Consider the following 25,930-nt stretch of genomic DNA (forward strand, 5'->3'; position numbering starts at 1 on the left):
AAACATAGTGGAAAGTAAGGGAAAGGATGTCACAGCAGTACAGAGCTGACAGAAGGAAGACGCTCACTGCTTCTGAGTGAAATGCATCTAGCTGTGCAACTGAAAAATTGAATAATATGGCTGAAAAAAACATTAGGAAAGCCCCAACATAACTGTTCCTTCACAATTATGATTGTACAAAGAAGCACAGCCATTATGCAAACTTTTTTTTTTAAACTGATGTACGCTTTAAAGAGGACTTGTAATCTCTCCTGATATGTCTGTATTATTGACTACTTGCATCTAGTTACACTGCACACTACCCATTTGCTTAATTACCTCAGTCACCTTCCTTTGCACCCGCTCTAGTTCAGCCATGTCCTTCTACAGGTGCCCAAAACTGTACACAATTTTCCATGTGCAGTCTGACTAGTGATTTGTATACAGGTAAAAATATTCTCTTGTTATGATCATCTTTTGTTGCCTCCCACAATCTTATTTGCCTTATTTTACTTTTGGCTTCCTTAACACAACCAGCTGTTTTCCCCCCATGTTTAGCAAAAGATGAAATGGTTTACTTTGTGAATGAATCAATTTTTCAAACCAGCACCTGTATCTGAATACTTTTGTAATTGCATGTAATTAAAAAATGATTATAGCCACTGAGTTATTCACTGTATCTCTATAGCTCCACCTGCTGTTTGCCCCTTTTTTTATTCTCTGTCCAGCTCACTGAGGTGGACACACATGGTCGGTTCCATCCTACCACTGCGGCCAGCTTCAGTAGAAAGGACACATTCTCTGAGATGCCATCTTGGAATAAATCTAGCAGAGCAATGAATAGGGACATCTCTGGACCCATGTGAGGTACGGGGCTGGTTCTAGCTTTGTTAGAAAGAGACTGTCATGTACTATATGATGTCTGATAATTATTTGTACGTTAGTCATAGGCTAACTCCTTTAATGTAGATATATTTACAGGCAAGAAAGGGATAGGTAAGAGGAATGGGTAGCAGAATTGGGAAAGGAGATGTATTCTACATGGGGTTTTGAAGGAAATTTCTCAGTAAGTTCTTAGGAAAATGAACTGCATTATTTTATAACCAAGAAATATATCTGCCAATATGCAAAGATGCATGGATGTTGAAGCTGACTGTATCAGTACGAGTTTTCTCCATAATAGATAGGAATTGCAGACAGTGACATGCTGTATAAACGCCGGGGAGATCCTAAGCAGCTGGACATGCTATCATTTAAGGGAATGTGTCATCGCAAAATTACCTATCATTTAAATCAGGTTCGTATATTAAAGATATTTTTTAGAATTTTTAGTGATTTTTTTTTTATACATTTCCATTTTCCATGCAGTTTTTGCATTGACCAGTAGGCCCAAAATACGTCATTACCTTTAAGTGACCTGTATCCCTAGAGCAGAGAGGATAATGGCTTGTGTTAGGATCTTATCTGTGTGTCATTTATCTCAGGAGGAAGATGCTCAGTTTTGATTTGTTTCTAAGAAAAGTGTGAAATAACAGAAACAGAATATGTAGAGAGTAGGGAAATAAGGAATAGAGTCAATATGATGTCTAGACAGTAAGCAGTAAGTTGCGGCTCTACCGCACTGTAGAAGTAATGGACACTTACCAATAAAGAAGTAATTCTACATGTGTTACACAGAACACAGCAACTAGACTATATCATGTCTGACATGTGACCTAGCACTTTTAAAACTATTTGCCGTATATGGTATTTTACATTAAAAGGGGTCCTATCATCAAGACAACCCCTAAACAAATGCTCTATTAGGGCAAATGGACATCATAGAAGGGGATCCCCCACTAAGAGCCAGAACACAGAGCATCTCTGTAGGATCAGCTCTCATTCTAATGGACTTGAGATGTCCTTCTATTACAAGGACAGTCAGGCATTACTAAATTGCCCCTTCAGGTGGAATACCTTGCTGGCTGTAGCTTATCATCCTGGGAAAAGCATTTTAAAAAGGGGTTGTCTGGCTTAAAAAATCCAGTTTCAAGTATCCTAATAAAGAACTGGACTGTTGAGAGTATCTCTTGCTCTGGAGGACCCAGCACGTTTGTATATCTGATAGGCTTCCCATTGCTTTTAATGGACACTGTGTAATGCTTAGTTTGCCCTGTGGTGGCGCTGTGGGAGAACTGAACACTGCTGGATTCTTGAACAAATTTTAGTTGATAGCTGGCGATCCTATCAGTGGAAAGTATTGTTTCAGCTTATTGTTGGACCTTTTTAATAAAAGTGTATAGTCCAAAGCGAATAACACCAACCACACATCTTTTATGATCTACATGTTTCAGACCTCAGGCGTTCCAGTGAAGTTCTTACTTTAAGATCTTCTTCTACAGATTGTAATTACCTTTGCCCAAAACTAATATCCATTAAATAGGGAAATCCCATTATAAAAAAAAAACTATATTTATTAGATTGTTATATGGATATTTGGAGAAACAGCAGATAACTGAAGAATCCCTGTCCTATAAGTCATTTCTATATAGACCATATATTTCATTTATGTTGCTGTATCTGACGAGGTCGGATCATTGGCTCATCTGAATACATAATTCATTATTGCAGATTTTTTTTTTTCTAACTTCAAAGCAGAACAACCAGACACAGAAAATATCTGCAAATCTATCCTCTGCCAAGTCCTCCCTGATCAAATTCCTGTATGACCTTGACAATGACCAAGCTTTGCCCTGTAGCAGAGGAGAGCGTATTCTCTATTCTGCATCATGGAAATCACTAAAATCTACAATTAAATACGGTAAGTTTCTCCCATGGAGGTAAAACTTGTTGCCCTGACATGATTCACTTTAGACTAGTTACCATCTGATATCCTACAGTAGAGACACTCGACCACCTGCCCAAATCTTTAGGCCAGTGCTCTGACTTAATGATAGGCTCTTAGGTTAAAGAGCCCATACAAAGCTTTTTAAAGGGAACCTGTGACCACCAAAATGCCCCCTAAACTGCCCGCAGCACCTCAGAGCTGAAGTCATCTTTTTTCCAATGATGTCCTTGGCTAATTCGTCCAATGGGCAAAACAACTTTTACTCCGCTGAGCGCTGTATGCAAATGAGGAGCTTGAAGTGAAGTGGGCAGCAGTCTTCACGCTTGAAGTCAAGCTCGCTGCGCCCCCTTCTTGTCCGTTCTTGTTTGATTGATGCTCTTGTTTTTTAATCCATGCGCGATTCCCTAAGAGATCCCACGTCTGCGCTGTACAATCTTTTTTTTTCTGAGCCTGCGCAGTGAGCCCCACTGTAGTGTACTTGGCTTGGCTCACGCCTGTGAGTCAGTGCCTGTGCAATGAACCTCTGAGGCCAAGTACGTTACAGAGGGGCTCACGGCGCAAGCGCAGAAAAGATGATCATTCAGCACAGGCACAGTATCTCCTGGGCAATCATGCATAAAGAAAAAAAAAAACAAGGCAATCAATCAAATACAAATGGCCAGAATGGGGAAGCGGCAAGCTAGACTTCAACTGTTATGGCCTCTGCCCCCTTGACTTCAAGCGCCTCATCTGCATACACTGCGCGGCGGAATAAAAGTGGCAAATCAGCCAAGAACATCATTAGAGTACAGCAGCTTACTGTAGTTCCTATGCACGTGAATAAAAGCTGCGCTGCAGTGTGCCAGCACCAGAAACCTCACAGCACAGAGCCTTCTGCTTCCACTGTCTACAATGTATAGTTTCCGCCACTGGTGGCTGCACGAAACAACTGATCAATGAGTGTGCCGGGTGTCAGACCCTCACCGATCTGCTACCGATGTCCTATCCTCAGGATCTGTAGCCCAGAGAACATCTTTAATATACATATGATAAAACACTAGTTAAAAAGCCTCAAGCCACAAATGCTTTGTTAACTGTGTGTGCACGAAGTCTCAACACTTGTCATAACTATAGCTGTATGTACATGACTAGAGTATAGCTGGTATTTTAGGAAGCACTTGACACATCCACAACCATAAACAAGCATAGACTTACAGAATGAACATGTCCGATATTTTAGCATCAGTCAATCATTGCAATAAGAAACCATAAAGGGCAATGCATCTGGTCACAAACATGAAGTTTATAATATCCCTCTGCCATACAAGTCTGCCATTCCACCATTCATAACAGCCCTCTCCTAATACATACAGGTATGCAAACATTTGGGTTGAACCAATATTCATACAATATTCAGTGCAACATCTGTTGTCCCATGAAAAATATTCTACAGTTTTCAAACCAGCACCTGGATCTGAATACATTTGTAATTGCATGTAATTAAAAATTTAGCATAGCCACTGAGTTATTCAATGAATTGTATCTGTATAGCGCCACCTGCTGATTGTTTTTTTCTTATTTCTTTGACCTGCTCACTGAGAGAGCTGCACATGCTCAGTTTCATCCTTCAACTGCCTCCTGAGCTGTGATAGGGAGAACTGAGACACGCCCCCTTAGCTGTGATAGGGTGAGCTGAGACACGCCCCCTGAGCTGTGATAGGGCGAGCTGAGACACGCCCCCTTAGCTGCAGCAGAACGGACACTCCCCTTGAACTGTGAGCTTGATATAAATCTAGCAGAGCAATGAATGGGGAGATCTCTGGATCCATGTGAGGTTCTAGCTTTGTTAGAAAAGGTATTGTCATGTACTATATGATTTCCGATTTTCATTTTTTACATTAGTCATGGGATAACCCCTTGAATTTTCGGATCCTAAGTGACATCACCATAAGGTCATTTCCTTATAAGGTAGAATAAGATTAAAAATGGCTGTTTCCTGAAGGTAAAAGGGATACATGCACTGTATTTGGTAAATGGAATGTGTCGCCAGAAAAGGGCCTATTGTTTAAATCAAGTTTTTATGTTAAACATATTTTAAGAATTATTGGTGATTTTTTTTTAAATATTCCATGTCAGTATTTATAAGTAAAAAACACTTTCTTCTCTAGACAGATCGGTTCTTAGCAGTTATCTCATTATCATCACAGGCAGGATTACAATGACAGATAATGCCTCTGTATAAATAACTCAGGTTCCACCATTCACAATAGCAATGGTCACAGCTTAATTACTCCCCCTCCCTGCACAATAACCTCTGCACAATCCACAGGGCATGTCTAGGAAACCCTCCCGTAGACGTTAGTGAGCCCCCTCCTGTCCATTATGTCTATGGCCCATGTGGCTGTCGTAAATCAATTTTCTAAATGCTGTTAAGAACAGCTCAGGCAAGATGGCTGCCCCCATAATCATGTTTAGGAAATAAAATCCCCAATCAGACGATTCCTTCCCTTTAATGCCTCCAAGGCAGAGGATCCTCACCATAGTCTGTGTATATTCCTCCAGCTTTGAATCTTCGTATGGTTTGTTTGCCTTCTTTAACAAGTCTTTAAGGAAATTCTGTCAGGACAAACAACAAGAGGTACATTTCAGAGGAATAAGCGCTTTCTGGGAAGGAGCAGAAAATACACCACCGATCAATTCCCCATAGGTGATTAAGGTCACATTTTGCATTGGAGATCGGCCAGTACGAGAGACCAAGACATATTACAGCAGTTTGGCTGGAATCGGGCTGCTTCCTCTGCAATACCTGTGAATTATTATATCCGACTGATTATATTAAACATGAATAATCCAATCCTGCATATTCAGTACCAGATATATGGGCCCTGCTGGAAAATCTGCATATGATATGAGACCATTTACCTACAGGAGGTGAAGGCTAATAATAAGATTTAATGGTATTATAGATCAAACAAGAACGCGGCTCTATTTTTTCTACGTTCATCTAACTCTTTTAGGATGTAGAAACTTTAGTTTTAGGTCATTAATAAAACTTTTTTTTTTTTGCTGTACCCATTAGGATAATCTAATCCCACGCTTATTCTGTCTCTAATTAAGTCCATAAACTGTGTCCAGTATTACAGTTTAGTTCCATTCAGGTTAATAGATCTGAGCTGTAATACCAGACACAGCCTGTGGAAAAGAGTGGCGCTGTCTCTTTAAACGGATCAGACGCTTCTTCTATAAATGTGACCTGTTATGCTTGACTGCCAAAGTATGGTATAATCATCCCATAACTAAAGGCGAAAACTATTACTATATCACCAAGACCATGAGGTATATGTCCCCATTGTATATAGTCACATTACCTTCAGTTCATCTGTTTCTATGTAGCCGCTGTGATCAGTATCATATCTCCGCCATGTCTGAAAGAATAGACACATCTATGAATGGAGTGCTGTACAATAATAATAAGTTGCAACCAGTGGCGGACTGGGGTACCTAGGGCCCACCAGTAAAACTTATTTTGGGGATCCACCATACAAATACATCCAAATATAATAATGAATTTAACAAGTTTTTTATATGAGCACAGGCTGGTTGAGGTGCTGTACATTGAATATATGTATGTAGTGCAGTAGGTCTACTGTGTTATGTGCCACTTGTGCAGCGGGTGGGAGACTAGGGGCCCACCGGGGGATTCCCCTGTACCCCTGTGGGCCAGTCCGAGCCTGGTTGCAACCTGTCCTCAGTAGGCCATGAGGGTCCGACACCCTTCCCCCCTGCCGATGTTCGCCAATACCTCTGACTTGTCACTGCAGCGCTGCTCCTAAAAAATAGAGAGTTGTGTGGTGCCGGAGCGAGTGCCAAGCAGCTAAGGCTACTTCCACACTGGTGGTAGCCTTTTCCACCGCCAGAACAGCCTGCCGGATCCGTGCTAACGCAAGTCCACCGTGCTGGCAGAAGTCCGCTCAGGCCCCATTCACTATAATAGGGTCTGGCCGCAGCGTGGAAAACATGGCGAGAGGCGGCCGGACAAAAAGCCCAGTAGCACGGATCCGGCAGAAGCAATATAGCACAACCACCGCCGGCCACAGCATCCAGGTTGGGAATGGAATGGGGCTAGGGGGAGCCTATTTTAGGGGCATGTCCCTGAGGTAGGACCCGTATCTATTAGACATTTGTGTCATAGCTTGTGCTACGCTTTAAAGGTTTCAGTTGGGAATAATCCTTTATCAATGACAATAATTATTCTTCTCTTTTTGCATATTTTTAACCCTTTAATTCTCTTTATCAATATTTAATCCAAAAACGACACTATACATTTAATTACTTATTAATATCGAAATATCTGACCTCAGATGTGATTATGAAAGCTAAAACAAAATCTTGCATGTCACCGCTTGCAATTCAATTCCTCTTGCAGAACAAACCTTGGAAAATATAGTATATTATGAACAGAACATCAATTAAGGGTCCATTCACACGTCCGTAGTGCATTGAGGATCCGCCATACACCCGGCCGGCACCCCCCCATAGAAATGCCTATTCTTGAATAGGACATGCTCTATTTTTTTCCGGAGCTGCGAACCGGAAGATCAGGGCCGCGCTCTGGAAATGCTCTCCGCATCCATTCAGTCCCCATAGAGAATGAATGGGTCCGCACCCGTTCCACACAATTGCGGAACGGGTGCGGACAACTACCTGCGGACGTGTGAATGGAGCCTTATGGATACAGTCTGGGTGCCACGTCTCAACAGGTTTCTAACAAATGTTTCATTTCAAAATCTGAATCCACATGTTTTATTGAACCAGACGATGTTCGCTAACGATACGGCAATGACGCGTCCCACAGGCCTTTATAGAGAAGTCAATAGGAAAAGCAACGTAAAAGGATCCTGAAGGATGGATGGCAGGAAATTGGTAGGTGTGAAGGTGTCCTGCTACTAATGGAAATGCTTTTGCAAGCAAAAAGTCAGTCATATAACAAACAAAAAATGTTGTTTTTCTCTACATGTGCCGCTTGGGCACATCAAAGACATTTGCTAGTAGATAACAGATAAAATCAGGTTGTTTTTGGCTGACAACCTACAAAACACTTTTCCTCAGTTGTCCCAGTTATATTAGTTTATCTAATTCCCTCTAATGAAAATGAGATGATTCTCTCCATTCAGCCCCAGTATGTACAGTAAAGCTGACCAGTGAGCAACAGAAACCGATTTATGAGCCTACTGTGACTGCTCTGGTAGCCAGTGTGACAGGATAGTAATAAAAAATAGATGAAAAAATAGTACTATCACTAAATGAATTATGATGGCAAATGCTTAAAAATCTAGAAACATTTCAGAAGTACCGTACTGTGTACATCTGAGAACCTTCTCAAAATATTCCTACTAATCTATTATCATGGAAACTGACAAAAAAGGCACATGGTTTTTTTCAGGTCTCCTCTGGCTTAGGGCTCATGCATATGTCTGTATTTTTGGTCCACATCAGATCCACATTTTTTGCTCATTGGGTGCCGACCCATTCATTTCAATGGGGCCGCAAAAGACAGCAAACTGTGAGCCATCCGCATCCATATGTCTGTTCTGTGCCCCGCCCCATCCGTTTTGCAGACAAGGATAAGACCTTTCTACACAAGTTAAAAAAAAAATGTCGGCATGCACATGGCTGGGGTATATGTTTTACAGACCTACGATTTGGGGACAGCAAAACGGATATGATTGTGTGCATGAGCCCTTACAGGGAGAACTTAAAAAAAGCCTGCAACAGTTTCATAGTTGCTAAACTGCTGACAGACCTAGGTATGGACAGGGGACATGAGGGACTACATATCTCCGCCCCTTCTTTTAATCAACACAAAGGGTAATAAAATAAACCTTGAATGCCACAGGCTCCTCTACTGGAAGTGCACCAGTGACGGGCACACTGGCTGCAGTGCTCCACAGATCCTTCCTTCTGCTGTGACTGATGGCTGTAGCTGTCTCGTTGGACGCCATAGCTGTCATTCACATGCAGTGTCATATGTACTGTATGGTGTCACCCAGGGGCGTAGCTATAGGGGGTGCAGAGGTAGTAGTTCCTACCGGGCCCAGGAGCCTGACGGGGCCCAAAGACCCTTGTGCCATATAGTGATGAGCGGGAGGTGCCATATTCGATTTTGCGATATTACGCGAATATTCGATTGAATATTTGTCTTATATTCGTCGAAATCGAATATTCGTCATTTTTCTATTTATTGCGAATAATATACGATTTAATTATTTGCGTATTGCGCTTTTTCTTTTGACAGTATAAGGCAACGTTCCTATGACTATGGCTAGGCTAATATGTGTATTTTACGAATATTCATAACATTGCTCTAACTTCGTCTTTTAGAATATTACGAATATTCCAAAAGACGAAGTTAGCGCAAATTACGAATATTCGTAAAATACACATATAGACTGTAATTTAGCTAATATAGTGCTATAATCTTTTTTTTTGTTGTCTAATTTTTTTGCCTCTTCTTAACTTCAGTTTTGGAAAATATATACACTATTAAAAAAATTACTATAGCACTATATTAGCTAAATTGCAGTCTATATGTGTATTTTACGAATTTTTATATAATATTGCTCTAACTTCGCGTTTAGAATATTACGAATATTCTAAAAGACGAAGTTAGAGCAATATTACGAATATTCGTAAAATACACATATAGACTGTAATTTATGTGTACTGTTATTCCACTTTGGCATACTGCTCCCCGACAAGCATCCCCGTAACCATGGGAACACCTGTGCATTAGAATATACCATCGGATCTGAGCTTTCACGATCTCAGGGAAAATTCAGATCCGATGGTATTTTCTAACCCACAGGCGTTCCCATGGTGACGGGGACGCTTGTCGGGGAGGAGTATGCGAACAACTGTACAGATAGGAAAAAAATAATGCCAAAATTCTAAATAACGAATATATTCACTATATTGCTATGTATTCGTTTTTTAGAATATTGGTCATTTTATTTTCCATATGAAAACATGATTCCCCCCGGCTTAAGTTGCTTGTGGGCCAATGGCTTATTGACCCACGCGCAAGAAGCAGGGAGAAATCATATTTTCAGATGAAAAAAAAAAAAGAATATTCGATTTCGCGAATATATAGAACTATATTCAAAATATTAGCGAAATCTCGAAGTTACGATATTCGAGAAAAAAATTTGCAATTTGCAATTTGCTTAACACTAGTGCCATATAAGAAGACACTAGTATTATAGAAAGTTCACGCTGGGGGAGCTCTATCATAGATTTTGCATCGGGGCCCCGATTGTTTAAGTTACACTTCTGGGCGGAGGGAAGGGTTTAGGTCAGGAGTTTGGCATGAGCGTGGGGTACCGTTTCAATTTTTGCCTCAGGCAGTATGAAGGTTATGTGGTCCCCTGCCCCTCACCACAAAGCACTGAGAGAAGGAGGCCCAAGCTAAACTCTTGCACCAGGGCCCAATAGCCTTTAGCTACACCCCTGATGGCACCCTAAAATAATAAATTCTATGGTGTATGAAAACATTTCATAGGAGAATATAAGGGCAGTTGTCCATGACCCCAAGCTGAAGAGATGTTGGGTGATGTAACAAGACAATGATTCAAGGCACACAAGTAAGGCCTCCTGCCTTTTTCCGTTTACGCTCCGTTTTTGCGTTCATTCATTTTAACGGGTCCGCAAAAAAACTCAATGTACTCCGTATGCATTCCGTTTCCGTATTTCCGTTTTTCTGTTCCGTTCAAAGATAGAACATGTCCTATTATTGCCTGCAAATCACGTTCCGTGGCTCCATTCAAGTCAATGGGTCCGCAAAAAAAAGGGAACACATATACGGAATGTACTCCATTATGTCTCCCATATCCGTTCCGTTTCTGCGGAACCATCTATTGAAAATTTTATACCCAGCCCAATTTTTTCTATGTAATTACTGTATACTGTATATGCCATACAGAAAAACGGAACGGAACCGGAAACATTACTTATAAAAAAGAAAAGAAAAATGGATCTGGGAAAAACGGACAGCAAAACACTGAAAAAGCCATACGGTCGTGTGCAAGAGGCCTAAATCAACTAAAGAGTGGTTAAAAAATAAGGGTTGAGTTCTAGAATGGCCAAAGTCCAGACCTTAACTGTATTAGGATGCTGTGTGATGGCTTGAGGAGGGCTTTGCATGCAAGGCATCCAGAAATATTGATGAACTGAAACACATTTGCAGGGAGAAATGGTCCAAAATTCCTCCTCAGTGTTGTTCAAATCATATTTTCAGCTAAAGGAAATGTCTGGTGGAGGTGATTGCTGTCAAAGGGAGATCTATAGGTTCTTAATTTCAGGTGTTCACTTACTTTTTCTCTCTGCACTTGAATGTTTACTCAAAAAAAGACATAAACTGTCAAACTGTTTGTGTGCTATTAGTTTAGTTAGGCTATATTGGTCTATAATCGTGACTTAGATAACAGTCAGATCAGCAGTCAACAAGGAAATCCAGGTAATTACAGGGTTCATTTACTTTTCTTGTAACTGTAATACAAATAAAACTTTGAGAACATGAACCTAAAATATTCAATACAATCATCATGGTACAAAAACATGACTAAAGACAGCATGTTTTTCTTTTATAATGTATAACCTGCATAGCCTATAGGTTCATCAGATTCTGGAGGTCTACATGTTCTTTTCAAAGAGAACACTTCTCAGTTACCTGCATGAACTCCTCGCTTGACTTCAGCTGTTGTCTGAAGAACAGCAAGAAATTCTCCTCGGTCGGCAGGATCTGGGCGAGCTAAAAAAGGGCAGATAATGGAAATGAGATGCATTTATTACCAGAGAGCTTTCACTCTGCAGTTATACATTGTGCAAGATATTTCCAGAGCAAGACCAGGACACATAAATCTTCTCTGCTTTGGATGAATGTGTCTTCCTAGCCACTGCTCCTCACCATTAACTCGAGAAGCTCCAGAATAGAAAACTCTACCTACACATATCGCTATCATATACTTCAGGTCATAACGCTCGTGAAAGAGGGAACTTCATATAAACTGATTATTGGCTTTCCTTTCTCAGCTTTCTGCAGCAGCAACGAGAGACAGCACATAGAAATGGAACATCTGTCAAATATGAAGTAGCTCTAGGATGGTGCCCAGGGCCGTAGCTAAAGGCTCATGGACACTGGTGCAGGAGTTCAGCTTGGGGCCCCCCGTCCCTCAGAGCTTTGTGGCCAGGGGCATGGAAGCTCATAGCCTTCGTGCTTGCCCGAGGCAAAAAAACGAGTTAATTCTTGACCTAACCCCTTCCCTCCAGCCAGAGGTGTAACCTGACCAGCAAGCACTTTCTATAATGCCAGTGTCTTCTTATGCACCACAAGGGTCTTTGGGCCACTCAGGCTCCTGGGCCCGGTAGCGACTGCTACCTTTGCACCCCCTATAGCTACGCCCCTGATGGTGCCAATACTTTCAGAAGCAAGTGGGAAGTCTGTGCTCCGTCTATAGATCCCGTCCACAGGATAGGTGAGGGGTCCAACCAGTGGGACTTCTGAAGAACTTGAGAATGAGTAGTGCTGGAATACCTTCTCTGAATGGAGCAGTAGTCCACGTGTTGCACTTCTATGGGGTTGACAAAAAGGGCCCACAGTAATGAATGAAGCGGTGGACCGACATGAGCCTTACTGCTCCATTTAAAGAGGGGAGTCAGCGATTCCTTGTTGTCTGGATCAAAGGTTGTTCCAACATTTGGATCCTCAGTTCTTTGATGTTTATCACCTATTCTTTGCATAAGTAATAGATACAGATCATGGGATAACCCCTTTAGGAATTCAGTTCAACTACAGTTCTTCATGGTTTTGTCTGTTTCTGAGAAAGCAAGTGCAGTGACCCGGTGGTTCACTGCTTATAAGGGTTTCATGTCACTGCAATGCAATGAAATTCCCAAAGGCTGTATATGGGGTAATGAGTTCATTTGACAGCCCTAGATTCAGTTGCTAGGTGGGGGCTGGTCTCACCCTTCGTAGCTGTGTGTAGTGTGTGAATAGAAGCTGGTGAGCAAGAAAGTAGAAATAAGCAAGCTAAAGAGATAGCAGCAGTGTTTAAGCAAACAGCAGCCAGGAAACTGGATGAAAGAGACAGAGACAAGTGAAGGAGAGAAGAATTGAGCCTCATCGGCTTCATCATCGCACTGCGCCATCACCTGCGCTGCCACCACATTATATCATACTGCATCACAAAGGATCCTTGACTTGCACCCCAAAACATATCAATACCAAGGGCACCCCAACCACCACTAGGCAAACCAAGTGTGCCTCAGGGGGGGGGGGGGGGGGGGAGTGTGTGCCCCTCCATCCACTGCATGGCCCAGGGAGCACCTATATAAGGACTGCCACCATGAGTACTACTGATCCCATCATGGCAACCACCACCACTCTTGTCCTCTCCCTCTCCCCTCCCGTGCTGCTGCAAGAGGTGACAGTAAATATAGCTGTCCTTCTGGCACCCACAGAGATAGTCCAGTTCTGCTCAGGGCACATCTGCCCCCCTTGTGCAGTAATCTATGAATGTAAAACTAACCAAACTTTCCATACAGACCATCTCCTGCAGGAGCTGTCCTGGTAGCCATACTGGTGGCTGTCGCCGAAGAACTGGCTGAATGGAAACAAAAACTTTAGAGAAGAGGACAACTCAAGGTCCTACGTTGCTTTATAACAGTGGGAGTCTGCCTTGTCACATGAGATGTCAGAGAGTAGAAAAATACCGCCCATGTGTGCCAGTGTATGATACACTTTGGGACTTATAAAGAAAATGACAACACATGGTTTGGGCAATAAAGGGAAACATTACTGCGTGGATTTATTGAAGCGCAGGGACAATGCAAGTAATGAGTCCTTGCAGAGAAGGAAATGACATCTGTTCTCCTCTGCGGCTGGAAGATTGCTCCACTACCTGTGCATCGCTTATGTGAAATACAACAAGCCGTTCACAGTTCACACCACTCCGAAAGACAGTAAAATCCTGGCAGCAAAACATCTGGGAAGCTTTCCTAAGACTGCAGTTATGCTTTCTATTGCTCAGGGTTTACCAATAAAACATCAGCTGCATGCCAGTCCCTCGACATCTATCCGAGCAGCTCCTTGCGCTTTCATGTCCTTCCCAAGTCACTGATCTTCTGCATCCAAATTGCCAGACGCAGCAACTACTCATTCTGCACCTGTGTATTGCAATAGATAATGTGGGCACTGTGTTCACAGCATGTACTGCGCATGTGTAACACCCCAGAGTGGTGTTACCACTTCTGCACCTTGCTACTGTCTTTATTGGTCTAACGTCATGTCATCTTGTGTATTTATTCCAGGTCCTCCACTATGTGCATTCCTATTTTGTTATGCAACTATGTTCACATGTAATGTGCCTGGTTCACCAGCAGGAGGCAGCAAACACGGCAGAGCTGTATGTAGATAGTATGGAACTTACCATTCCATTCTAACCCCCCTCTGTGGAGGAGTGGGCGCGTACCACTTCCTGCAGGAAGGGTGGGGATCAGTTTTAGTTGGTCTAGCTTACCCCCTGCTAGGGAAAGGAGGGTTTGCTAGGCACGTCTCTGCTGGACAATACATGCCCAGGACAAGCCAAGCCAGCCAGAGCACCTTCAGCTCTGCTCGATGTGGAGGCCACAGCTTTGAGCCTCAGGAGCCAGGATAAGAGTTCCCTGGCATAATTAAGAGACAGACTACAAAGAGAGAAGTTGCAGCATAAAGAAGAAGCTAAGTTATACAGCAAGCCTGTCAGCACAGTAGAGCCAGAGAGCAACAGATGTAGCAGAGTTGAGTTTGCCTGCCAGAGTTTTAATGCCAAAGCCTACTGGGACCAAGACAAAGTTTAAAGATTGTGTCTGATGAAAGTTTACCAAAGTAAAGCTGCTATTCAACTTCATCACATGGTCTGGACTCAATTGTTTCTTCAAATTCCTCAACTAATCCCCCCTATATGTCTGCTTCAGAGTCAAAGCCTGGGGTCCAACCATATCCAGGTAGGAGCACCCTGACACTGACTCACACACATAAAGGGACATTTTAGGCCACCCTATACCACTCGGCCAATCCTACACCTGGGTACCACCACCACCCCTGACCGTCGCCGCTGCATTGCACATGTGCTGTTGGGCTCTTGTACTTCTCTTCCAGTGTCCTTGTATTGTGCAGGTCAGCAGCGCATGCGCAGTACAAACCGTGATGCTGATCCCCACAGTAGGTATTGTAATGCGCAGGCTGACTGGTACTCTGCACCTGCATGGGATTTGCATGTAGGAAATCAGTGATGTCACTGGGAGAAGGGAAGAGCGCAAGGACCTAACACATATCCTTTTCTTCAAATTTTTTTTTTCTATTTTTATTTTCTGATTGCAGATTTTTTTCTATTTCCTGAACATGATTCTGGGGGCGGCCATCTTGGCTGAGCCGTTCTTAGCATTTAGAAAGCATAAAAAAATTGCTTTACGGCAGCCCCATGGGCCATAGACACAATGGTCAGGAGAGGACCTCACTGACTTCTATGGGAGAGTTTTCTAAGCATGCTGTGTGACCTGTGCAGAGGTCATTGTACAAGGAAAGAATAGATAAGCTCTAACAATCACCTATTGTGAATAGTGGATCCTGTCTTATCTATACACAAAGGTGATAATATTACAGGCAGGATTAGAATGACAGATAAGCAGATAACTGCAGTAAAGTGATCTGTACAGACCAAGAAGTAACGTCTATTATTAGGCTTAGTGGCCAGTGCAAAAACTGCAGGATTTTTTTATTTTTTTTTTGTTTAAATATAGATATTGACATGGGAAATTAAAAATAACATCATCAAACATTCTTTAAAAATATGTTAAACATAAAAACATGATTTAAACAATAGGTCATTTTCTGATGACACAGTCCCTTTAAGGGTGCCTACACACAATGCAGAAATTGACCTTGCGTGCGGATTTTGAAATCTGCAGTATGTCAATTGTTGTTGCGTTTTTCTTGTGCACATTTCACCCTTTTCAAGGTAAGGGTCAGATCTGTGGAAAATCTGCATCAAATCCGCACAAAAAAAAACACATAAAAAATGTACAAAAAATATGATAAATAGTGCGTTTTTGGGCAGTTTTGGTGCAGATTTTAGGTGGATTTTCTGCACATACTGTAAATGTGCCCCGTATGCAGGCACACTTAGGCCACCTGCAAACGTTGCAGAATAGGTGTGTTTTTTTTCCGTGCGGATTCCTGTGAGGAAAAACTACAGAGTAATACAGTACACAAATCTCATGTACACTAACCGCATCCAATCCGCATCAACTTTATTGTTTTTCCCATTGTTTTGCAAAATAAAAAAAATAGTGGTTGAGTATTGTTATGTCCTGTACAGTATATATTTTATTCCATCTGCGCATCTCAGAGACGTAAAGTGTGGAAGCAGATACGTAACTCTGAGAGTACTGGGGATCGCGTGGAAATCCCTTGAATGTAATCACGGCTTCGAGGACTGACGCTACGAGCTTTGCAAATAGCTTATTTGAATGTAATAGTACTAGGACTGAAGAAGATAATCCGCTCTGACAAAGCTCATTTCCAAAACATTTGTATAGACTGAATGAACTGATGTGAGACATTTGCATACATTACAGCCGTACACTGGATTATGTGCAGTAAAGCTCTACACAACTAGGACATCTTAGAATCCAACAAAACTGCAAACAGAATAGCAGAGCAACTGCGGCCGAACAACAGCCCTAAATATAATAGAGGCAACAATTCAATTAGTCATGTCCTCCTTACATCCTGCCAGCATCCTCCTCTGCAGACTCGCCCCCTATAGGCGCCTTGCCTTCAATAGCTGTCGGGCGAATGCTTTTTTGGCGAATGCTTATAGTAGTTGCTTGTTCCTAGCATATATTCATATGTTATGTACTAGTACATAGCCTGTCCCATGACGGGGACCATGAAGGGTGGAAGATGATTGGCAGCAGAAACTACTTCTGAGTTTCTAATTTACTAGTATTAGGTCAGTTTTAGGTTTTTGGTGGAAACCCTCTTTAAAAGTGTTGTCCCATGAAAAAATTGTGCATTTTTCAAACTAGCATCTCCATGTAAATACAAATTTTGTATAGCCAGTAAGTTATTCAATAAAATCTATCTGTATAGCGCCACCTGCTGTTTGCTATTTTCCGTATTTCTCTGTCCACCTCAGTAACATCTCTGAGGTGGTCGCACATGCTCATTCCTATTATTCACCACCAGCCATATCGAAGCTGTAACAATTACAGGGAGAGAACGCCAACAGAAAGGACACATCTCCTGAGCTGTGATAGGGAGTGAGCTGTAGAAGAAAGGATATACTCCCTAAAAAGAACATGCCCCATGAGGTGCCTGCTTAAAAAAATCAGTCTGGAGATCTCTGGATCCATGAGAGGTACAGGGCTGGTTCTAGCTTTGTTAGCAAGGTATTGTCATGTACTATATGATGTCTGATGTTCTCTTATTACATTAATCACAGCATAACCATCTGGCACAGTTATCACAGCTCCGTTATAGAGCAGAAGACAAGACGTAAGTGTGAACAGAGCGCAATGTAAATGGAGCTGAACCTTCTGTACTTGCTATGACCAACCCTTTGAATTAGGGGGATAGATACACAAAGGGGGATTTTTTATCAAAGGAATATTTGAAGTCACTTTTGCTTGAGTCTGTATGGAGTACTTTATGTCACATTTATCAAATGTCTCAAGTTGTTCCATAAATTTGTCTCAAAACAAACACTTTTGTCTAGAAAAGCTCCTCCAGCTTTCCTACTCCACCCTCCTCCTGGAGGGAGACTGGGACTTTTTAGAAACCTCTCCCACTTTCACACCCATATTTCTAAACTGCAGTGCAAAAAGTTACTAACTTCTTGTGCAAGTGACAATAGGCCCATTTTGCGACTTTTTGAAACTCGAATTTTGGAGTGAAGGCATGATAAATCTGGGCCAAAAAGTGCAAATATGCAAACAGATGCCGTCAGAGCATCCTATCCGATAATGAGGGCAATCAACCGACTGCCAATTGCTTTTCATATCTGTATCTTCTATCATGGCCCCCCCCCCCAGCTCATTCTTTTCGCCTCCATTTAATGCATTTGCAGAAGGAACATCATGAAATGAGTTTGGGAAGGATCACATTGTGCAACCTCCAAGTAGTTTCTGAAGCATTTGCATCATTGTATTTATCTGTGAATATAGCCGCTCATTTATTGGCATAAAGCAATTTGCATGTTAAGCTCGGAGGCCTTTCCTCCAGCTGCCGATGTGTAAGGCCGGGGTCATACACAATGGTTTCATTATTTGTTCCCCTATCTGGTATTAGCCCTAATAACCATCTGGAACACCTCTCATACTCCAGGGTGAATGGCAGATTTATTGACTTCATTTCATTATTCTGTACTTCTGCTGTCCCTAGCTTCTAGTCATTAATGGCCACATCTCTGCTCATCTTCCAGCACAATGGAAGGTTAGATTCTGTCTGGCCTGGAGTGTAACACAAACCCCCCGGGGCTATCTAACAAGTCACGTTTCCAGCGCGCCGAGATTTTTTTTAAGGCACCGCATCTAATGTTAGAAAGATTTTAATGAAATCAACAGGCTGATGTAAGACCCATTATACAGGTGAAATTCGAAAAATTTGAATATTGTGCAAAGTTCATTTATTTCAGTAATGCTACTTAAAAGGTGAAACTAACATATGAGATAGACTCATTACATGCAAAGTGAGATATCTCAAGCCTTTATTTGTTATAATTTGGATGATTATGGTTTACAGCTTATGAAACCCCAAAGTCACAATTTTGAGGTGCCCTTTGCTCAGGGGGTACGGACTAATTAGCTGACTAGAGTGTGACACTCTGAGCCTAGAATATTGAACCTTTTCACAAAATTCTAATTTTAAGCTGCATTAATGCAATTCCTTTTAATTTGCATTACTGAAATGAATGGACTTTTGCACAATATTCTAATTTTTCATGTTTCACCTGTATATTCTGAACGCATCCATGAATCTGTAATGGTCTATAAAATACATTAAAGATAGAATATGTGATGGAGAATCCACTGTAACTATAATATCATGTATCTGCATGGGGAATGTACTGGAGAAAAGGGCAGAAAGTCAGACACAGGAGTATAGAAAGGAGAATTAAACTATCCAAGAAAGGCAGAGATATCGTTAACACGTGGAAGGAAAATGGAATTAGGCTACTTTCACATCTGCGCTTTCCCTATTGAGATCCGCCATTCCTTTATCTTATAACAACTTGTATGCATTCTGTTAGAATTTAAGCTGAATTCAGTGCAGTGCTTGAATTATAGCTGTGTCCATGTAATATGTGCCCGGTCGTTCACACGAATAGCTACCATGTGAGTCTACACCGCCCAGCTTGCTGTAAATAGAGAGAGACAGACCTACGGTGAGTAACTGATATCTATGATGGCTGCAATCCAAGTCTGGGAAAACCAGGCAAGACCAAAGTGTTTTAAAAGATTACAGTGAGTCTGAGGGAAGTATGTTTTTGCTTGTGGAGACTGCCCCATTGGTATAGGGAGTCTTATAGGTCAGGTAATGGTCCCTGGGAAACAGAAAATGGAAATAAGCTCTTATCCAGGAGGTCAAAAGCCAGTTCTCCTAAACCAACCAGGTGGTCTCCATAGTCCTCTCACTCAGCCAACTAGTACCCTGCTCTGCACTGGCAAGGGGCACAAACCCAAAGACAGCAGTCCGCTCATACACATGGCGGCACGGCTGAGCAAGCATGTGTTCTCTGTAGGAAGAGAGGAGGATGCTGCTGGCAGACATCTTGGGCAGCAGCTTATCTCCCTAAGAACAAAAGGTCTGGGCAGTTGAAATCCAATTTGCTTGATCCAGATCCTTGACATCTGCCATCAGGGGAGAGCAGGGGCATACCTATAGGGGGTGCAGAGGTAGCAGTCGCTACCGGGCCCAGGAGCCTGAGGGGGCCCAAAGACCCTTGTGGTGCATAAGAAGACACCAGTATTATAGAAAGTGCATTCTGCTCAAGTTACACCTCTGGCTCAAGGGGGCGCCGTTTCAATTTTTGCCTCGGGCAGCACGAAGGCCTTGTGCTTCCTGCCCCTGGCCACAGAGCACTGAGGGAAGGGGCCCCAAGCTGAACTCTTGCACCAGGGCCCATGAACCATAAGCTACTCCCCTGGGGGAGAGTCAGGAGGGCCCATACATACAGGTCCTTCTAAAAAAATTAGCATATTGTGATAAAGTTCATTATTTTCTGTAATGTACTGATAAACATTAGACTTTCATATATTTTAGATTCATTACACACAACTGAAGTAGTTCAAGCCTTTCATTGTTTTAATATTGATGATTTTGGCATACAGCTCATGAAAACCCCAAATTCCTATCTCTAAAAATTTGCATATCATGAAAAGGTTCTCTAAACGAGCTATTAACCTAATCATCTGAATCAACTAATTAACTCTAAACACCTGCAAAAGATTCCTGAGGCTTTTAAAAACTCCCAGCCTGGTTCATTACTCAAAACCGCAATCATGGGTAAGACTGCCGACCTGACTGCTGTCCAGAAGGCCATCATTGACACCCTCAAGCAGGAGGGTAAGACACAGAAAGAAATTTCTGAACGAACAGGCTGTTCCCAGAGTGCTGTATCAAGGCACCTCAGTGGGAAGTCTGTGGGAAGGAAAAAGTGTGGCAGAAAACGCTGCACAACGAGAAGAGGTGACCGGACCCTGAGGAAGATTGTGGAGAAGGACCGATTCCAGACCTTGGGGGACCTGCGGAAGCAGTGGACTGAGTCTGGAGTAGAAACATCCAGAGCCACCGTGTACAGGCGTGTGCAGGAAATGGGCTACAGGTGCCGCATTCCCCAGGTCAAGCCACTTTTGAACCAGAAACAGCGGCAGAAGCGCCTGACCTGGGCTTCAGAGAAGCAGCACTGGACTGTTGCTCAGTGGTCCAAAGTACTTTTTTCGGATGAAAGCAAATTTTGCATGTCATTCGTAAATCAAGGTGACAGAGTCTGGAGGAAGACTGGGGAGAGGGAAATGCAAAAATGCCTGAAGTCCAGTGTCAAGTACCCACAGTCAGTGATGGTCTGGGGTGCCATGTCAGCTGCTGGTGTTGGTCCACTGTGTTTTATCAAGGGCAGGGTCAATGCAGCTAGCTATCAGGAGATTTTGGAGCACTTCATGCTTCCATCTGCTGAAAAGCTTTATGGAGATGAAGATTTCATTTTTCAGCACGACCTGGCACCTGCTCACAGTACCAAAACCACTGGTAAATGGTTTACTGACCATGGTATTACTGTGCTCAATTGGCCTGCCAACTCTCCTGACCTGAACCCCATAGAGAATCTGTGGGATATTGGGAAGAGAAAGTTGAGAGACGCAAGACCCAACACTCTGGATGAGCTTAAGGCCGCTATGGAAGCATCCTGGGCCTCCATAACACCTCAGCAGTGCCACAGGCTGATTGCCTCCATGCCACGCCGCATTGAAGCAGTCATTTCTGCAAAAGGATTCCCGACCAAGTATTGAGTGCATAACTGAACATAATTATTTGAAGGTTGACTTTTTTTGTATTAAAAACACTTTTCTTTTATTGGTCGGATGAAATATGCTAATTTTTTGAGATAGGAAATTTGGGTTTTCATGAACTGTATGCCAAAATCATCAATATTAAAACATTAAAAGGCTTGAACTACTTCAGTTGTGTGTAATGAATCTAAAATATATGAAAGTCTACCTGTATTAGAGGGTCATTTGTTCCCACTCAAATCAATGGGTTTTGACTGGCATACATCTGTGTTTGGACAGCTTAAATCACTTTCCAAAGAAAAAGTCCATTTCAATTCAGACCTTTCCAACCCAAAGGTCTCCTGGATCTAAACTGGTGGATGGGTTTGTCTTGTCTACAAGGAGAATGGATAAACATATCCCATTCTAAACACACACAGGTCTGGGTAAAAGGCCGCCTCTGGTAAGGGACATTTATAGAAAATCTCTATGTCAAAAGGCATGTTTTCAGATTTTGCATTAAACAGGCCGGAAAAAAAAACGGTGACAAAATACAGAGAAAGGAGTGTGTGCTCCAGTACACTGGGCTCTTTAAAAGGGGTTTTCTAGGATTTTGATATTGATGGTCTATCCTCAGGATAGGTCATCAATATTTAATCTGTGAGGGTCCAACTCCTAACATCCTTCACAGTTTAGGCGTGTTTCACACTTGCATTGTGGCTTTCCGGTTTTGAGATCCAGCAGAGGATCTGAAAACTGGGAATAAATCAATCCGTGCCATTTTATACACCCGGATGCATCCATTTCGGCCGGATCCGGTTGTATTAGATCTAAAGGGAACAAACCCTCGCTTTCCCCCCAAAAAAAGGATCTGGCATCCTTGACTTACATTGATTTTCATGCCGGATACGGTTTGTTCCGTTTCGCAGACTAGACACAAAACCGCAGCTTGCAGCAGTGTTGTGTTCAGTCAAAAAATGCAACAAAATGGAACATAATGATCTGTTTTGTCCCCATTGAAAATGAATGGGGACAAAACAAATCCGTTTCAGCCACAAGTGGAAAGCCACAAGTGTGAAACAGGCCTTACCAAGCACAGCGCCGTACACTCCATGGTGGCTGTGCTTGGTATTGCAGTTGGGGCCTATTCACTTGACCAAGTGATCGATGAATGTGACCTCACTGGCCGAGGAAGAGGCTGCAGCACCGCAACCACTGCAAACAGCTAATCAGCGGGGATGTTGGGAGTTTATCGCCCACTGATACTATAATGATAACCCCTTTAAGTCACCCAACCTTCCTGGACTCCAGCAGTGCCGTCAGAGCTTCTCCATAGATTACAGTAGCATAGCATCCATATACTCAAAATGTTCTATACCAGGGGTCAGCAACCTTTGGCACTCCATCTGTTGTGAAACTACAATTCCCAGCATGCTCCATTCATTTCTATGGGAGTCCTGAGAAAAGCAAAGCAATTATGCATGCTGGGAGTTGTAGTTTTACAGCAGGGTTGCCTATCCCTGTTCTATACAATTTAATACTTTATATATTTTTACTTTGATTTATTTAGACCTTCATCAGTTCCAAAAATCTGTAGCATTGTGTGTGAAACATGGATATAGTAAAGGGAGGCAAAGGTTATATTGAAAAATCTAATATAGTACTTTAAAAGCAGATCTGTTATGCACTATGCAGCACGCAAAATGGGCTCTGCTACATGTACAGCACCAAGTACACTTTTGTAATGAAAGCGTGCAGTTGTGCATGCCACCGTTCACAGCGCTCTCCACTAGAGTCCAGTGACCGATATACAGCACATGGCGCATTCTCCTGACCCATATGTAATAGACTGAGAACCTGAGTGACCTATATAAAATGCAGAGCGATGGCCAAAAGATGCTGCTGTTTGCTGAAATCTAAACACCCTCAGGATCTTTCAAAGGGTTAAGACGAATTGACTCTCAAGGGTGAGGTATCAACCATTCCAGCTCCAGGGTTCTAGCCCGGACTTGACCCTTAGGCCCCTTTCACACGGGCAAGATTTCCGCGTGGGTGTAATGCGTGAGGTGAACGCATTGCACCCGCACTGAATCCGGACCCATTCACTTCTATGGGGCTGTGCGCATGAGTGGTGATTTTCACGCATCACTTGTGCGTTGAGTGAAAATCGCAGCATGCTCTATATTGTGCGTTTTTTCACGCAAGGCAGGCCCCATAAAAGTGAATGGGGCTGCGTGAAAATCGCAAGCATCCGCAAGCAAGTGCGGATGCGGTGCGATTTTCACGCATGGTTGCGAAGGAGACATAGAAACATAGAAACATAGAATGTGTCGGCAGATAAGAACCATTTGGCCCATCTAGTCTGCCCAATATATCTGAATCCTATGAATAGCCCCGGCCCTATCTTATATGAAGGATGGCCTTATGCCTATCCCATGCATGCTTAAACTCCTTCACTGTATTTGCAGCTACCACTTCTGCAGGAAGGCTATTCCATGCATCCACTACCCTCTCAGTAAAGTAATACTTCCTTATATTACTTTTAAACCTTTGCCCCTCTAATTTAAAACTGTGTCCTCTTGTGGTAGTTTTTCTTCTTTTAAATATGCTCTCCTCCTTTACCGAGTTGATTCCCTTTATGTATTTAAAAGTTTCTATCATATCCCCTCGGTCTCTTCTTTCTTCCAAGCTATACATATTAAGGTCTTTTAACCTTTCCTGGTAAGTTTTATCCTGCAATCCATGGACCAGTTTAGTAGCTCTTCTCTGAACTCTCTCTAGAGTATCTATATCCTTCTGGAGATATGGCCTCCAGTACTGCGCACAATACTCCAAGTGAGGTCTCACCAGTGTTCTGTACAGCGGCATAAGCACTTCACTCTTTCTACTGCTTATACCTCTCCCTATACATCCAAGCATTCTGCTTGCATTTCGTGCTGCTTTATTACATTGTCTTCCCACCTTTAAGTCTTCTGAAATAATTACTCCTAAATCCCTTTCCTCAGATACTGAGGTCAGGACTGTGTCGAATATTCTATATTCTGCCCTTGGGTTTTTACGCCCCAGGTGCATTATCTTGCACTTATCCACATTAAATTTCAGTTGCCAGAGTTCTGACCATTCTTCTAGTTTTCCTAAGTCCTTTTCCATTTGGCGTTTCCCTCCAGGAACATCAACCCTGTTACATATCTTTGTGTCATCAGCAAAAAGACAAACCTTACCATCGAGGCCTTTTGCAATATCACTTATGAAGATATTAAACAAAATTGGTCCCAGTACAGATCCCTGTGGAACCCCACTGGTAACATGACCTTGTTTTGAATGTTCTCCATTGACTACAACCCTCTGTTGCCTGTCACTCAGCCACTGCCTAATCCACTCAACAATATGGGAGTCCATGCTCAATGACTGCAGTTTATTGATAAGTCTTCTATGTGGGACAGTGTCAAAAGCCTTACTAAAATCTAGATATGCGATGTCTACTGCACCTCCACCGTCTAGGAGACGATCGGGATGGAGACCCGATCTTTATTAATTTCCCTTATAACATGGTTAGTAAATTAGAGATGGAGGGGTTAAAAAAGAATAAACAAATTTAACTCACCCCATCCACTTGGTCGCGTAGCGGATCTCCTCTTCTTTCTTCTTTCTTCAGGACCTGGGTAAAGGACCTTTGATGACATCACTGCGCTCATCACATGGTTCATCACATGATCCATCACATGGTCCATCCTTTACCTAGGTCCTGAAGAAAGATGAAAGAAGAGGGGATCCGATACGCGACCAAGTGGATGGGGTGAGTTAAATTTGTTTATTCTTTTTTAACCCCTCCATCTCTAATTTACTTAGGGCTCTTTCACACTTGCGTTGTTCTTTTCCGGCATAGAGTTCCGTCGTCGGGGCTCTATGCCGGAAGAATCCTGATCAGTTTTATCCTAATGCATTCTGAATGGAGAGAAATCCGTTCAGGATGCATCAGGATGTCTTCAGTTCCGGACCGGTACGTTTTTTGGTTGGAGAAAATACCGCAGCATGCTGCGCTTTTTGCTCCGGCCAAAAATCCTGAACACTTGCTGCAAGGCCGGATCCGGAATTAATGCCCATTGAAAGGCATTGATCCGGATCCGGCCTTAAGCTAAACGTCGTTTCGGCGCATTGCCGGATCCGACGTTTAGCTTTTTCTGAATGGTTACCATGGCTGCCAGGATGCTAAAGTCCTGGCAGCCATGGTAAAGTGTAGTGGGGAGCGGGGGAGCAGCATACTTACCATCCGTGCGGCTCCCGGGGCGCTCCAGAGTGACGTCAGGGCGCCCCACGCGCATGGATGATGTGATCGCATGGATCACATCATCCATGCGCATGGGGCGCTCTGACGTCATTCTGGAGCGCCCCGGGAGCCGCACGGATGGTAAGTATACCGCTCCCCCGCTCCCCACTACTACTATGGCAACCAGGACATTAATAGCGTCCTGGCTGCCATGGTAACACTGAACGCATTTTGAAGACGGATCCGTCTTCAAATGCTTTTAGTTCACTTGTGTTTTTCCGGATCCGGCGTGTAAT

General features: G+C 42.8%; 1 protein-coding gene across 1 annotated transcript in view; it reads right to left on the minus strand.

Annotated features, from left to right (window-relative positions):
• Nucleotides 1-25,930, minus strand: part of CALB1 (calbindin 1) — a 70,332-nt gene that overhangs the window by 15,428 nt on the left and 28,974 nt on the right. The window contains exons 4-6 of the mRNA XM_044295705.1: nt 11,511-11,591; nt 6,154-6,210; nt 5,324-5,401 (exon numbers count right to left, since the gene is read on the minus strand). Of these exons, the coding sequence (XP_044151640.1) occupies nt 5,324-5,401; nt 6,154-6,210; nt 11,511-11,591 (216 nt within the window). The remainder of the gene's footprint in view (nt 1-5,323; nt 5,402-6,153; nt 6,211-11,510; nt 11,592-25,930) is intronic.

This window comes from Bufo gargarizans, chromosome 5, assembly GCF_014858855.1.
Source record: "Bufo gargarizans isolate SCDJY-AF-19 chromosome 5, ASM1485885v1, whole genome shotgun sequence".
Lineage (NCBI taxonomy): Eukaryota > Metazoa > Chordata > Amphibia > Anura > Bufonidae > Bufo > Bufo gargarizans.